This window comes from Rhyacophila brunnea, unplaced genomic scaffold, assembly GCF_057557595.1.
Source record: "Rhyacophila brunnea isolate RB1 unplaced genomic scaffold, BYU_Rbru_1.0 scaffold_18, whole genome shotgun sequence".
Lineage (NCBI taxonomy): Eukaryota > Metazoa > Arthropoda > Insecta > Trichoptera > Rhyacophilidae > Rhyacophila > Rhyacophila brunnea.
Window position 1 is genome coordinate 7,787,719 of NW_028232837.1, and position 13,946 is coordinate 7,801,664.

The following is a 13,946-nucleotide window of genomic DNA, read 5'->3' on the forward strand; positions in this document are numbered from 1 at the left end:
TATTCTAAGCTGCCTCATTGTTACTTTTGTTTCTTCAAGGACAAACACTTAGAACCTTGTAGTTCTCCACTCGCGAAATTTTAATGTTTTTTGATATTCTGGGAGACATGGTGCCTATGCATCTTAGTACTTATGATAATCCTTTTATTTTTCGTAGTTATTTTTTATAATGGTTGGCAATATCTGCAAAATGTATTGATCGCATTAGATATCGTAACAAGCTACATCTCAATTCAAATAACTTTTATTCAATTGACAGTGAAAGTAACTCAGCCAAAAAAATGGCAATAGTTAAAATTCAATAAAGATAACACTTCCGAAGAACTTGATCTTGCTGTTTTTTTTTATTTAAAAAAATCAGTTGTTTTAAATAATAATATATAAAGAATTAATATAAATTAGTCATACGCTACTCTCACTTTTCACCTATTTATAAACCTTAAAAACAGATTACTAGAGCCACATTTACAAAATAATAAACCTTGAGTTAAAATGTATTGGAGGACCTACAACCCAGCGTTATATTTTTTTTTACATATCACAAGGTATTCATCAAGCTACAATCTTCTCGACTTACGAAATTTCACACTTAGCCGGCACTCACATCAAAACTCGTCTCGCCTACAACGTGTCGAATACGTCGATGTGACGTCATCGTTATTCACCAAACTTACGTTGCCAAATGGTGGTCCGTAGATTGGTCGAATGCGATTGTTTCGTTTGAAAAAAAACATCTGCTGTTGCAATCGACAAGTTGCATGCTGCAAGACGCCAGGTCGCAGACAAACACCTACGAATTGGTCAATCCTATACCGGCTCGCCGATCGCCGCATTCAAATATCTATACGTTTCGAAGGCTACGCGCGACTGTCGCTGGGTAGATGTGCGCGGTCTTCACAAGCAACACTGGATCACCGTTCTCGGAAGGGTTGATTTATGGCTGTGCGGCACACGGGCGAGTTTAGATATGAGAGCCGATATAGACAGCTGCTGCCGTATTTTTTACTGTTTACAACGCACACAGGCCTAAAACCAGAGCGTTGGAGCCATTGATATACTACTGGATGAATCATATGCTTCTTAAAATGACGCCCGATTTTCAGCGACTCGGCCAGTGTTGAAACTTACTGTTTTAATATCAGCGGACTTAACCCGATATAAGCTCACTTAATATTTGTCTCGAAAACGACCTGGCAATAATTATGAGTAAGCCCGATCTAGCTTGCATCTTACTCTAACTAATAGTCAGCGCATGACGACTTGCTCTGTCCACTCAGACATGAATTTTTGGTAGCTTGCAAGCTTTGGGTTGCAGACACCCTTAGGGTCACTATTCCAAGAACGCAAATTTAATTTTAGAGCCAGGGCAATACGGGTGAAATTCGGGAATCCATGTAAACGGTCTTAACGCATTATACCTACAAGGAAATATTAATAGACGATATTCGTAATATCTTCTTTTGTGGTACATTTTTAAAATGACACTTGTATGAGAACTCCTCATCTAGTAGTATATCAATAGTTGGAGCAGACCCTTTTTTGAGTTGCTCCGCTCCGGGACCTAATACTTGCTCCGGCTCCGCTCCTGGGTCTGGTCCGCTCCGGGTCAAAAGTATACAAATTTTAAAAAATTAAAAAAAATAAGCATGTAATTTTAAAATAACTAACTAAATTCTTTATTAATTCTATTAAAGAAACCGACAGCAAATCGTCTCTCATTATTTGCCTCTTCTGTCAAAAAGTGAGGTTATTTAACACTCGGCAGTGTTGCCATATTTCAAATAAATTAATAATTCCAGTGTTGCAACGTGTCAAAATATACTATTTTCATTGGATTTTTGGACGAAAAATTAATAATAAAAAACAACAGGAGCAGTGGTGCACTATACATTTTCGATGCTCCGGCTTCGCTCCTGCTCCGGGTAAAATCTCATTGCTCCGGTGCTCCGTGCTCCTGCTCCGAGCTCCGCTCCAACGCTCTGCCTAAAACAATACATTTTTGCACGCACTTTGACAATAATTGAGATGACGCAATCGGAAACAGTATTTAAAACCGTATAGCATATGTACATTGTAACTGAAAATAAATGCTGATTTGTTTAAATAATTGAGTAATTTATTTTAATGCTTCGATAGTACTAATATCTTCTATGTCTGTGGTCGGCAAACTCATTAGTTAACAGAGCCAAATATCAACAGTACAACGATTGAGATTTTTTTGAGAGCCAAATTAATTAAACTTACTATGTAGGTAGGTACACTGTTAACGTGATATCATTCTCAATACATAATGATCTTATTTATTGATAAAAATTAAATTGTAGGTAAGGTATCTATAAAATTAAATCATGAAAATGACTAACAAAAACTTAATGGGAACAATGGCCTTGCATCTCCTTGTAAAGTTTGGATAAGTCAGGTTTGTATGTTGTTGTCTTTAATTTTAGGTACGATTCCAGGTTCTCATCAATAAAACGACTTTTCAATGTACTTTTGATAAGGTTCATGCATGAAAAAGATTGTTCGCATGAGTATGTAGAACCGGAAAGGGAAAGAACAGCAAACGCTATTTTTTTCAACTGATAATATGAGTCAGGAATACTATTCCAGGTATTAAAAATCATCATGTCTTCCTTCTCCAGGTCTTTCAAAGCGGACCACTCAACTTGTGCTGTGAAACATGTTTACGTTTGTTTTTCTCCAACATGTCCATATCAGCACAGCGATGTTCAAATGTATAATTCTTTATCCATAAGCTTTATCTATAATAGAGTTGATAATCTTAATCACCAATTCCATAACTTTGCAAATTTCTGCACACAAAGCTCTTCTTGATAAATGGTGAAATGGTAAGCAAGCATCTTGTGATTTTTTTTCTTTCAAAATAGCAACAACCCCTTTTCTTACGCCGGCCATACTGTTGAAATTTACACAGTTTTATCGAGTGGAATATGATGTTTTTCCATACACAAAATTACAGCATTTGCAATATCCTCTCCACGTGTTTGAGTGGCAATAATCATACAAGTTTTTCTTTAGGACCTGTGGATGAAATAAATCGTACAAAACGTGAAACTTGTGCTGTATCATTTATGTCACAAGATTCGTTAACTGCTATTGATAAAGCTGAAACCAATTTAAGATCTCCGACTTGCTGGTTGGTTATATTCGAAGACATTTTGACTGTTATATCTTTCACTGCTTTAGCCCGTACGTCGTCCTTTGTGGCAGAGCCATATCCAAGGGGGCAAAGAGCCACATGAGGCTCGCGAGCCGTGGTTTGCCGACCACTGTTCTATGTGAAAATCTTTTGCACTCGAATTTGCTCCAGAATGACAGATCGTATAACATATTGCCAAGTTGGCAAGACGTTGTATCTATTACTATGATTATAACCTACATAGATTGTAAGATATATATTTTTGGAGGGTCATTGACCATTTGACCTAAAGAGCCAGCCACCATTGTTGCTAACGCATTTATTATTTGAAGGTTATAAAGATGTCGATAAATTTGTTTTTCCCAATGTTATGAGTGATAATTATTACACCACAAACTCAATACAGTATGCCAATTACGGAGTTTCCGCATAGTCCGGATAGAATGAGTTCCTATGCTGAAAATTTACCAAAAAAAGGTCAGTTGCAATGATAATGTCGGAAATCTGTGACTGGATACAAATTTAAAAATTAATTCATTAAAGCTACCGACCCGTCTCGTGGAAAAAATGCGTTCCGGTTCGTGAATTATCAAGAACATAAATATTTAAATTATTTTACTTTGCATAGATATATATAAAAAATATGAATAAATAAAAACTTGATATACACATAATAATTCCTAATAATGCGATTTTGTATTATATTGATGAAATGATTGTTTTCGGGGATTAAAATTACCAATTGACAGGCTTTGTTTTATTGGCCGGAATCAAATGGATGCGGGTTCGAGTTCCGTCTAGTACAATATATTTTTTTTACAGATTTTTCTTTTAGGTATGTTATTCATGTTTTTATACAGTGGAAGAAGAATGTTACATTCACAAATCATGGGATTTTTTCGTTAAAATAGTTTATTATTATCTATTTGGCTAGTATACATATTATATCATTTTGTTCTAAGATGTGTCACACTGACAGATAACCTAATATATTATTATATATGTTACGCCGAATGTGCGAAATTGACTTTTACATGAAATGGGCAAAATTTTGTCTAAGTCATGTAATAGTCAAGCCCGTTGCCTTATTCATGAATTAGGTAAATTTTCTGCCGAGTGTGTGAATTCGCCAGGGTATGGAATTCTTAAACTGTCAACATGACAGTAGAAAAAGTAAATTTATTACCGATGGTTTTATTAGTTATAATTGGACATAATATAATATTATTATTATTAGGTTAGGTTAGGTTTTGTAATTCTGAATTCAACTGAATGTCCATTTTGAGGCTAGCTAACAAGTATCAACAAACTATCAAATCATACTATCACAAACAAACAATCGACCATTGCACGATTGATACCCAAGCACGAATCAAATCGCGAAAATACTTTTTAATAAAATTCTTCCGTTATCATATTATAGTTCTAGATTTTTTTGAGCATAGTACATGGATATGAACGTCATTGTAGTTATTGATTGGTATATTTTTATATAGGTAATCAATGACATTCGACACATTTGGTTAGTTTGATTAGTTGCAAAAAACACCACCGGAGCGCGACCATCTATTTTGACCAATGCATGAGCATTATTTGACACATTTGGTTTAGTTGCAAAAAACACCACCGTAGCGCTACTACCTAATTTGGCCAATGCATGAACTAGGCAGAAAAATTACCGCCGATTTCACGCACTTGGCAGATATTTTGCCTAATTCATGAATAAGGCAACGGGCTTGCATTTTTCATGATTTAGGAAAAATTTTGCCCATTTAATGTAATAATCAATTTCGCACATTCGGCGTAACATATACATAAAAATTGTTATGAAACAGTAAGATTACTACGGTGTGTTGAGTATATGGTTCATAGCTTTGCATTTGTTTACACTTTTTACTACACTGGTACGCCTCTTTGCCTGATTCACTCGCATAAAATTAGATCAAATAATTATATTCACTTGTATTAATATAATATGTAGTATATTTTTCTATAATCTAAGATGTAGTAATAAGAAAACAAATCTATATACCATAAGTTAAAAATATGTTCATCCTAGAGCTGGAGTGCAAAGTTATGATGCAGCAACTCTATGTATACAACCTTCTCAAGGACGTATCTGTTTACTTACGGTATAAATGTTTCATATTGTCTTTGAAAGTGAAAATCGTTCGAATTTCAAATAAATATAAAACCGGTGTAACAATATAACAATTCCGTACACTCTGTGACCACAATTATTTGAGGTATTTTTTGTTGTTTTTATAATATTGTTTAAATCTGATAGAAAACTTGAAATTGACCGTGAAAGTATTCCGAACGGCATTGAAAATGAAAGCCGATTTTTTATAGCGATTATTGTCATAAAATGTTATTCAACTTTGGTTCAGATTGTCGCTGGAATGTGCGTTTTGTGAAATGTGTTTATATAAAATTTTATTATTGTTTTATTTCAAGTACATACCTATGTATATCCGCGTGTCGGCGTGTATAAGGCGATAGCAGGTAACCGGCTCGAGTAAGGAAGAATCCGGGTTAAACTTACACACGTGTCTAGAATACGTTTTACGTCGAATACTGAAAACTGCTCTCGGTTTATGCATTTACGCTCATTTAATGTTGGTGTATTACAAACACTATTGCACGTGCATAATGCGTGCTTCATTTTCGTAGGACACTCACACATTCAAAACCCTGCATCAAGATGCGTATTGAATATAGCCTAACGGTATTCTATTTATTATCTGTTCTGTGGTTTGTACGTATGGAGTACGCTGCATGACACTTCACCATGAAATGTTGTATCGGAAATATGAGGGGCGTATTTTCTTCCGCGGGCGTGCTGCACGTCTATAGTTATTCTACGTCTATTTTTCTTAACGCTTTTGCGTCGGAGATCATGAGTAAAATATGTCCCATGCAGTGACGTCCCTAGATAAAATGCCGCCCCTAGGCAGCGCCAGAATGCCGCCTCATTTTTTATGTAGTATTTTTATCATCCTTACATGAGTCCAATATCTAATAAAAGTGTTGTATGGATACATTACTAACAAAATATCAGACTAATTATTCGCAAATCTGCACGTGTCGTTTCTGGTCACCAAGAACGTCGAAAGGCAACGGAAGTAACTTAGATATCGCGAACCCGACAAAACCAGAGAGCTGAATTTTTAATGGAAATATATTTTCGTTATTACTAAGTTTATGTAGCTATTTCTATGCATTCCAAACGATTCTCCTCGATTTGTCGCCCTTCGAGTAACTGCCGCCACCAAGCGACGCTCAATCTGCCTACACCTTCCACCCGGAAGTTCTGGCTTCAATTTCCGGTCAGGACACAATATTTATGTGTATTTATCAAACCCTGGGTGTTTGTGATTGTTCAAAATTACTGACAACCACTTTGTACGAAAAAGCAAGGACATGGTTATTAATAATTCTAAAAAAAAATCTCCCTACACCCACGGGACGTCACTGGTCCCATGTTAAAAAGTGGTAACGTTTTTTAAATTTGCTTATTGCAATAATATGATATTTTAATTACAGAATGTGGGATTCCCATCCGCCGCCATTACAGACACCCGAGAGACGTCATGGCAGCGACTGTTCGTATTATAAAAGGACGAGAATCAAGACGTGGAGCCTGGCCCTGGCAGGTAATTTATTCAAAAATCAAGCTGATGCTTGATGAGTGAATTCAATATTATGATGCAGGATCAGTTTTAACACTAGTAGGATCAATGACATTAATATGGACGAAACATCTGGAAAAAAATGACACTCACTTTTTTGTCGGGTCTGCCGAATGGCATTATCTGTTCTAACACCATTACAATAAAGGTGATATTGCTATAAATTCCCGATGCTGTTTGTCGGGTCTGCCGAATGGTTCGGTTCGAACGGGTTCGCTCAAATGAACATTAACACTAGAAACACTGTTCTAACGCCATTAGAATAAAGGTGATATTGCTATAAATTCCCGATGCGTGATATCGCATAATGGCAATTGCGTGACGTCTACCTATACAAGTGCGAATGCCGTTATGCGTGAATTTACTTGCTAGCTACTGTATTGAGTGAGTTGTCCATTAATAATGTCATTGAGTAGGATAGATTGAACATTTAAACTAATTGTTCACTTTTGCATTAAGAGGGATGCTTCTACCTACCAGAGGCACCTAGCGAAAAAATATGAAGCTTGCAATTTGAGACATTTTTTTGATAATTTACAATTTCAACTGTATTAATTAATAAATATGTATCTAAAAACATTTAAAAGAAAAATTTTTTTTTTTTAAGTCGAAGATAAACTTACAATTGTAAAAAAAATCAGAATTTGTAATATATTTATGTCCCCAGTTACGTTATTATTACGTAATATTTTATCGTTATATTTATTATTAAAATTTAGTTTATTAAGTTTTCTATTTTTTCTCGTACAGATTTTTGACTAATTCAAAGTTTTAATATTTTTAATATTTATTTAAAAAATCATCGATTTTTCTAAAAATATAAATGTGCATAACTTGAAATCCTTTTTATATAAGTATATCAAATTGAGCTTAAATATTGGGACCATACCATTACTCAAAATTTAATCATTAGGTAGATACTCATTACTAATTACTCAATCTAGTCTTAAGTGGAGTTTCCACGACTTTAAATTTTAAGAGTGCCTAAAGCGAACGTTGGGTTTGAAAAATAAATATAAATGTTCATAAGAGAATAGATTAGAAACGGCAAATAATTTTCAACAGTAGATGAAACGAAATTTCGCACTCGTCGCACAATCGGAGACCGACAGTCGAGGTGTGAGCACGTCAATTTGTTTTGTGATGGCGTTGGAGGAATATATTCTTAAATCGTGTAAAGATAACTAAAAAACGTTACGCATCTACTTGAAAAAGAATGTCAATGAATATACTATTATTAATTATTATTAATATAATAATAAACACAAAATAAAATGGACGCATGTTGAATTTTTATGACAGATTATATTTAGTTCGGATCGCGTCATTTGCACAATCCGCACATCGCCTAGTCACAATATTTTTAGACCATGCCTCAGCTGAAGTATAGCCTTAACGAATGAATTAGGATGTAGGCTTTAAAGAAATTAACGTGAAGAGGGTCACAATTTTTGGACTATCTTGCGAGGAGTTGATGCTGAATTATGTTCAATAGTTTGGGGCAGTTGAAGAAAAAATATACTTTTTTAAATATAACCAAAATGTTAGCTGTTTGTCGCCTTGAATTAGTGTGGATATGTTACTGTAAACAATATATTCAGATAGAATCATAATCATCAACCGAGGTCGATCCACTGCTGGATGAAGGCCTCCCATATATTCCTACAATCTCTCTTGGTCCCTAGTTCTTCGCTGCCTTGTACATTCACTGAACTTTATGAGTCTGTCAATCCAGCGGGTTTAAGGGTATACCTATTATTCAATATAATATAAATATATGTTTTCGTGAAAGCAATGTTATTTTTAATACTTTTTAATTCTGTTAATCAACTTATTTTCTAACCCTATCTGGCATATTTTTGCCAATATAGTTGGCAGCACTGTATCTGTTTGTGTGGAAATATCTACATAATTAAATATTTAAATAATCTACTGCCTGTGATGTTTTATATATTTTTAAGGTATCCCTGCAACTTTTACACCCAAAATATGGATTCATAGGACACTGGTGTGGAGGGGTTTTGATACATCCCTTATGGTTGCTGACAGCTGCCCATTGCATACATAAGTATACACAAGAATTTATATTTTAATTTAATCAATGTTGCAGTTACATAATTATTAAAAATTCATAAAAAGTTTTTATTTGATTCTAATAGATGTCACTGCCAACGCAAAAGAAATTAGTTAGTACTAATAATAATATTATGGATTTGGTTTGCGTCAAGAATATCAGAGATATACTCCAAAGGTTAACACCACGAAAACTCATATTTCCAGTTTTATTTTTATTACATTTTGTTAATAATTTTATTGTTTTGTATCCTTCCACTATATTTTGTAAATTCATTATTAATTATCACTCGAATTTAATTAGAAATTCGACATAATACTATTATGATAATCTCAATATAATGTATTAGTAACGTTACTAGAGACATCTGTCGACATAATTGTGAAACATTGACTTAATCAATGCGTAGGTATCAAAATATATTAAAAAGGTAAATATTTTTTTTATTTAAAGATTAAATTATGATTTTAAAAAGCTGTTTGTTGAACGGTTTCAGCTAATAAAATATTATTACTTAGGTATGTATTTTTTTATAACATTAATCATAGTTAGAGAGATTTTGAATAATTCATACAATTTGTATTTTTATTTAATTTATCAGTAATAAAAACGTGAAATGTTTTGTATTTATATCTGATGAAGCGTCTGTATTGTGACAATATCACACCAAAGTTTTCTTTGGGTGGATTTAATCTTGAGTTGTCAACAGTGAGCTGTTCAATCTTCCCGTGGCGGCGCTGTGGACGGCAGTCCTCGGAGAATGGGACAGGTCTGAGCAGAGTGGCTCCTATGTGCCTGTTGAGAAGATAATTCTTCACACCAGATATCACCATTATCAGAATGATATAGGTATTCCAAAAATTAATTATATTTTACATGTATATTATTATATAATATGTACCTCAGTACCAGTGTGTCTTATATTATATATTATTATGTCACCTTGCTTGATCCTAAGAGGACCATAATATATTATAGGCCTCCATAGAGTAGAGGTTGTATTAACAGATTTTTTAGTTTTTACCGAAATGGTTGTTAGCTATTTTCTCAACCTATTAAGTCCAAAACACAAATTGACAAATATCATGTAGATTTTACCAGACCCGCAACCGATTCTTATCTGGGACCCACGAGATGAATAGTCGATACTTTACCGCTCGGCCATGATATACGTCAGGTCCTTGTGTACCTTAAGTCATATTGTACCTAAAATATGTTAAGATGGTAGAAATTGTGTACTTTAATAATCATATTATAAAATATTGATTCAATTTTTGTTTTGAGTCTGTTAGGTACTAAATTATTAAAACCAAGTAAAAAAAGTACATTCATTTTAAGAGCATATTTTTAAATTGCATATTTCCATGTGTTTCTTTTGGACTTAAGATTCACTGGCTCCGAGATGTAGATATTTTTTTTATGTATATATTTTGTATTTTACCGATATAGCCAGAAAGAACAACACAATTTGGAAAGACATACCACCAAATGAAAAATCAAAGGAGAGGAAGAATGGTAGCGGTTTATTGACATCTTAGAGATCGCTGGAGATACATAACTATGGCATTTAAAAAGACTCATGATCCTCATTATTGAGGAGCACCAAAAATAATAACATATTCCTTCCTTGTGCATGTACTACGCTCAGCGCTCGAAATGGAAAAGTTTACGAATCGGAGCGGTCGACCGTTTTCTGAAGATATTTATATATTTATCAAATTTTATGTGTATTTCATAAAAATAAGTGTGTATTTTCTATTTAATGGTCTACTAGCTCAGATGGTCAATTATTTTTTTCCACGAGACGGAGCGATAATTTTACCGATATCACGAACAGGAACGGCGCTCCGGTGCGCTCTGGTCCATTTCGAGCCCTGACTACGCTACTTAAGTGAAGCATATATATGCTGTGCGATATCAGTCTCAAATTCCCATTGGAAAGTAAAGGTCTTCATAGATTCCCATTAATTGATTTTCTTTTGTGATACTAAGGCCTCGAGTGCACATTGTTCACCTCAAGCAGGCTTCCATATTCTGCTCGATTTGCCACTGTCTTTCTCCAATTGGTGATTCGGAAGTCTTATTGATGGTATATCATGTACAACGCATGAGGTTATTGGCATATTCCTCAGCACATGCTATTGTAATGCATGCATGAGTTAAGTTTGCAGATTTAAATGTGTATTCACGTTCTCTTAATGCTAAAAATTTGGGAGTCTAATGTCACATGATTTTCAAAATACTTATTTGTAAAATGACGGCAGTCCCATTATTATTCTTTAGAGCTGAAAGAGTGGATGTCCAATTTAAGTAATTTTTTCTTTAAGCTATAGCAAAAAGATTAATTGCAAAGTCCAACAGACAGAATTTTAGTCCGAGGGCGAGTGAGTATTTTAACTAGATTATATTAACTAAGCCGCGCTATCACGCCGGGTTCGAATCCTGAGTCTGGCAAGTACACATATTGTTTTTCAATTTCCGTGTGAGTCAGGGTATGGACCAAATAGGTTGAGCAAGTGCCTGACATCCATTTCTCGTAAAAAACAAAATCTGTTAATACAAACCTCTACTCTGTGGAGGCCCATATCGGACATGGTCGGAAAAAAAGATTAACTTTGTTAACACTGCTCTCCTGCAAAATATTGAATATGTGACTTACTACTAGACTGTCAGCTCTAAGTTACCTACAGAATTGTATATGGCCAGGAACACCCTTATTAATGTCTTCATTTAAAATAAATCCAACATCTTTTTTTGTCTGGAGCTTGGCATCTCCTGTAATCCGGCTTCTCGGAGGTTTAGGTTGGTGGACGCAATGTTTATCTATTGGGCTAGTTTTTATGGGCTAACGTCTCCCATCACTTAAGGGTTGTCGCCGCGGTTTCGGCTGCCGTGTCAATCTGTATTGGCGACTCGGTACCACTTAAGGGAACCCCTTCCACAACTGCTCGATCGTTGTGGGACGTGAACCCTATGCCTTCTGGTAGATAACACGCTCTGATGTAGAATTATATGTTTATGATATAATATAACGTTTTAAACTGTTTTCAGCACTGATGAAGTTGTCAAAGCCAGCTGATGTAAGCTCTGGAAGCAAAATCAAGATTATCTGTCTTCCAGAAACCAGAAAATCTCCAGGTTATCACGACGTAATTCTTAAAACTTCACAATATTACTCAAAACCCAAACACACGATGAAAACACATACAAAACAACCCATTAAACAAAGACCAAACACAAATTCACCGTATAAGTACCTAGAAAGAATAAGCAATCTCACAAGGACTGTTTTAAACAATATGCTAAATAATAAACAGAAAAATATGAAATATAATATTCGTGTAGCGGTGAATACTACGGAGCATCCACATAGAGAGTATTCCAGTTTTCAAATACCGAAAAGAGAAAAGATACCAAGTAATTCATATGAAAGACGAAAAGATTCTTATGAAAGAAGTAGTGATGCCAGACCAAGATTAGTTTGGACAAACAAATATACAACAGCACCTCCAGTAGAAGAAGATACTGCAGAAGAATCAAAAGAAGCAAGAAGCAATGCTAAGAAACTACACTTTGGCAATGATGATATTTACGATTTAGATTCTTCGAATTATAATAACAATCATTTGGGGGAATCTAGTGAGTGCTACGTGACGGGTTGGGGACGATCTCAGACTAATGGGTCTTTGACGGATACTCTTCTTGAGGCATCTGTGCCGCCGTTGCCGATGGAGGCATGTCTTGGGAAGTATCCGGAGAATCTTCCTCTGAGGGCTGGTCATCTTTGTGCAGGCAATGCGGATGGTAGCAGTGGAACTTGTGTGGTGAGTAAACCAAGTTCATATAACCGATTTTGGCCTAGAGCTGTCATATTGGTATAAGTATGCAACCGATATAGCGGCTTTTGTCATGCCAATAATAAAATATGTAAAATGCTCCTCTTGCAGCGAAAGATTATGTGTAAAATCTCAAAAGTATCCCAATTAATCGTCGTATCAGAGATAAAATTCATTAAGTGCACTTAATGGGTTTCTATACCAACAACGCCCACGGTGGCCGCGCGGCATAAGCGTTGGACTATCATGCCGTGGGTCCCAGGTTCGAATCCTGGGTCTGCCAAGTACACATATTGTTTTTCAATATGTGTGTGAGTCAGGGTATGGACCTAATAGGTTGAGCAAGTGGCTGACATCCATATCTCGTAAAAACAAAATCTGTTAATACAAACCTCTACTCTGTGGAGGCCCATATGATCCTATTAGGATTGGACATGGTCGAAGAAGATACCAACTTAATGAGTTTTACATCTGATGCAATTGAGACAGTAAAAATACGTAATGATAATATTATTTATGTTGCAGGGTGACTCAGGAGGACCTTTGCAGTGCTTCGGTGACAATGGGAGATGGGTACTGAAAGGGATTACTTCTTTTGGTTCAGGCTGTGCCAAGCCAGGTGTACCTGACGTTTATACTTACGTTCCACATTATTTATCTTGGATAAGAAACGTTATTAACAGTGAATAAAACTATCCTGCTAAAGAGTTTGGTATATACGAATTTTTTGGATTATGAAATTAATTGATAACAGCAATTCAAGAATGATTTTAACATTGGTAGAAGAATTTAAATTCACCGTGATGGCAACTTTTTGTAAATAATACCGGAATGGTGGCTTGCTATTGACATTTTTCTGTGATTATTTAATTATGTACCTAAGTGTGTTTGTTAATATTGATTCGGGAAATGAGACCACACGCGGAACAACAGACATTAAAAAAGGTTAAGTATGGTGTGTTATTCATTTGATACTGGAGTTATATATAAAAAAAAATACGTTCTTGAATGAAACCGAGTAAAGCTATATTGCAATAAACATACAATTTATATTGTTATATTAATCAGTGTGCATTTTACCATTAGTTATTTAAGTAACAAACATTTTAATGGTGATATACCTAGGTGTAATAGACATGCGCAGACGTGTGCAACGCATTTATCACGGGATAGATTTTAGTCTT

At 35.0% G+C, this 13,946-nt stretch overlaps 1 protein-coding gene across 1 annotated transcript; it reads left to right on the forward strand.

Moving 5' to 3' along the window:
• The first annotated feature begins 3,567 nt into the window (after positions 1-3,567).
• Positions 3,568-13,452, forward strand: LOC147073165 (chymotrypsin-like elastase family member 2A). Its single transcript, XM_085945612.1, has 7 exons — positions 3,568-3,637; positions 6,707-6,816; positions 8,814-8,920; positions 9,636-9,775; positions 11,978-12,385; positions 12,443-12,750; positions 13,288-13,452. The coding sequence occupies exons 1-7, from the start codon at positions 3,568-3,570 to the stop codon at positions 13,450-13,452; spliced, it is 1,308 nt and encodes a 435-aa protein (XP_085801738.1).
• The last annotated feature ends 494 nt before the right edge of the window (positions 13,453-13,946 follow it).

Excerpts from the sequence above, each read along its gene's own strand:
- LOC147073165 (XM_085945612.1), top strand. The coding sequence starts at position 3,568 with ATGCCAATTACGGAGTTTCCGCATAGTCCGGATAGAATGAGTTCCTAT. Across the intron at positions 6,817-8,813 it reads GTGGAGCCTGGCCCTGGCAG|GTATCCCTGCAACTTTTACA; the intron begins GTAATTTATTCA and ends TATATTTTTAAG. Across the intron at positions 12,386-12,442 it reads AGATTCTTATGAAAGAAGTA|AAGAAGATACTGCAGAAGAA; the intron begins GTGATGCCAGAC and ends CACCTCCAGTAG.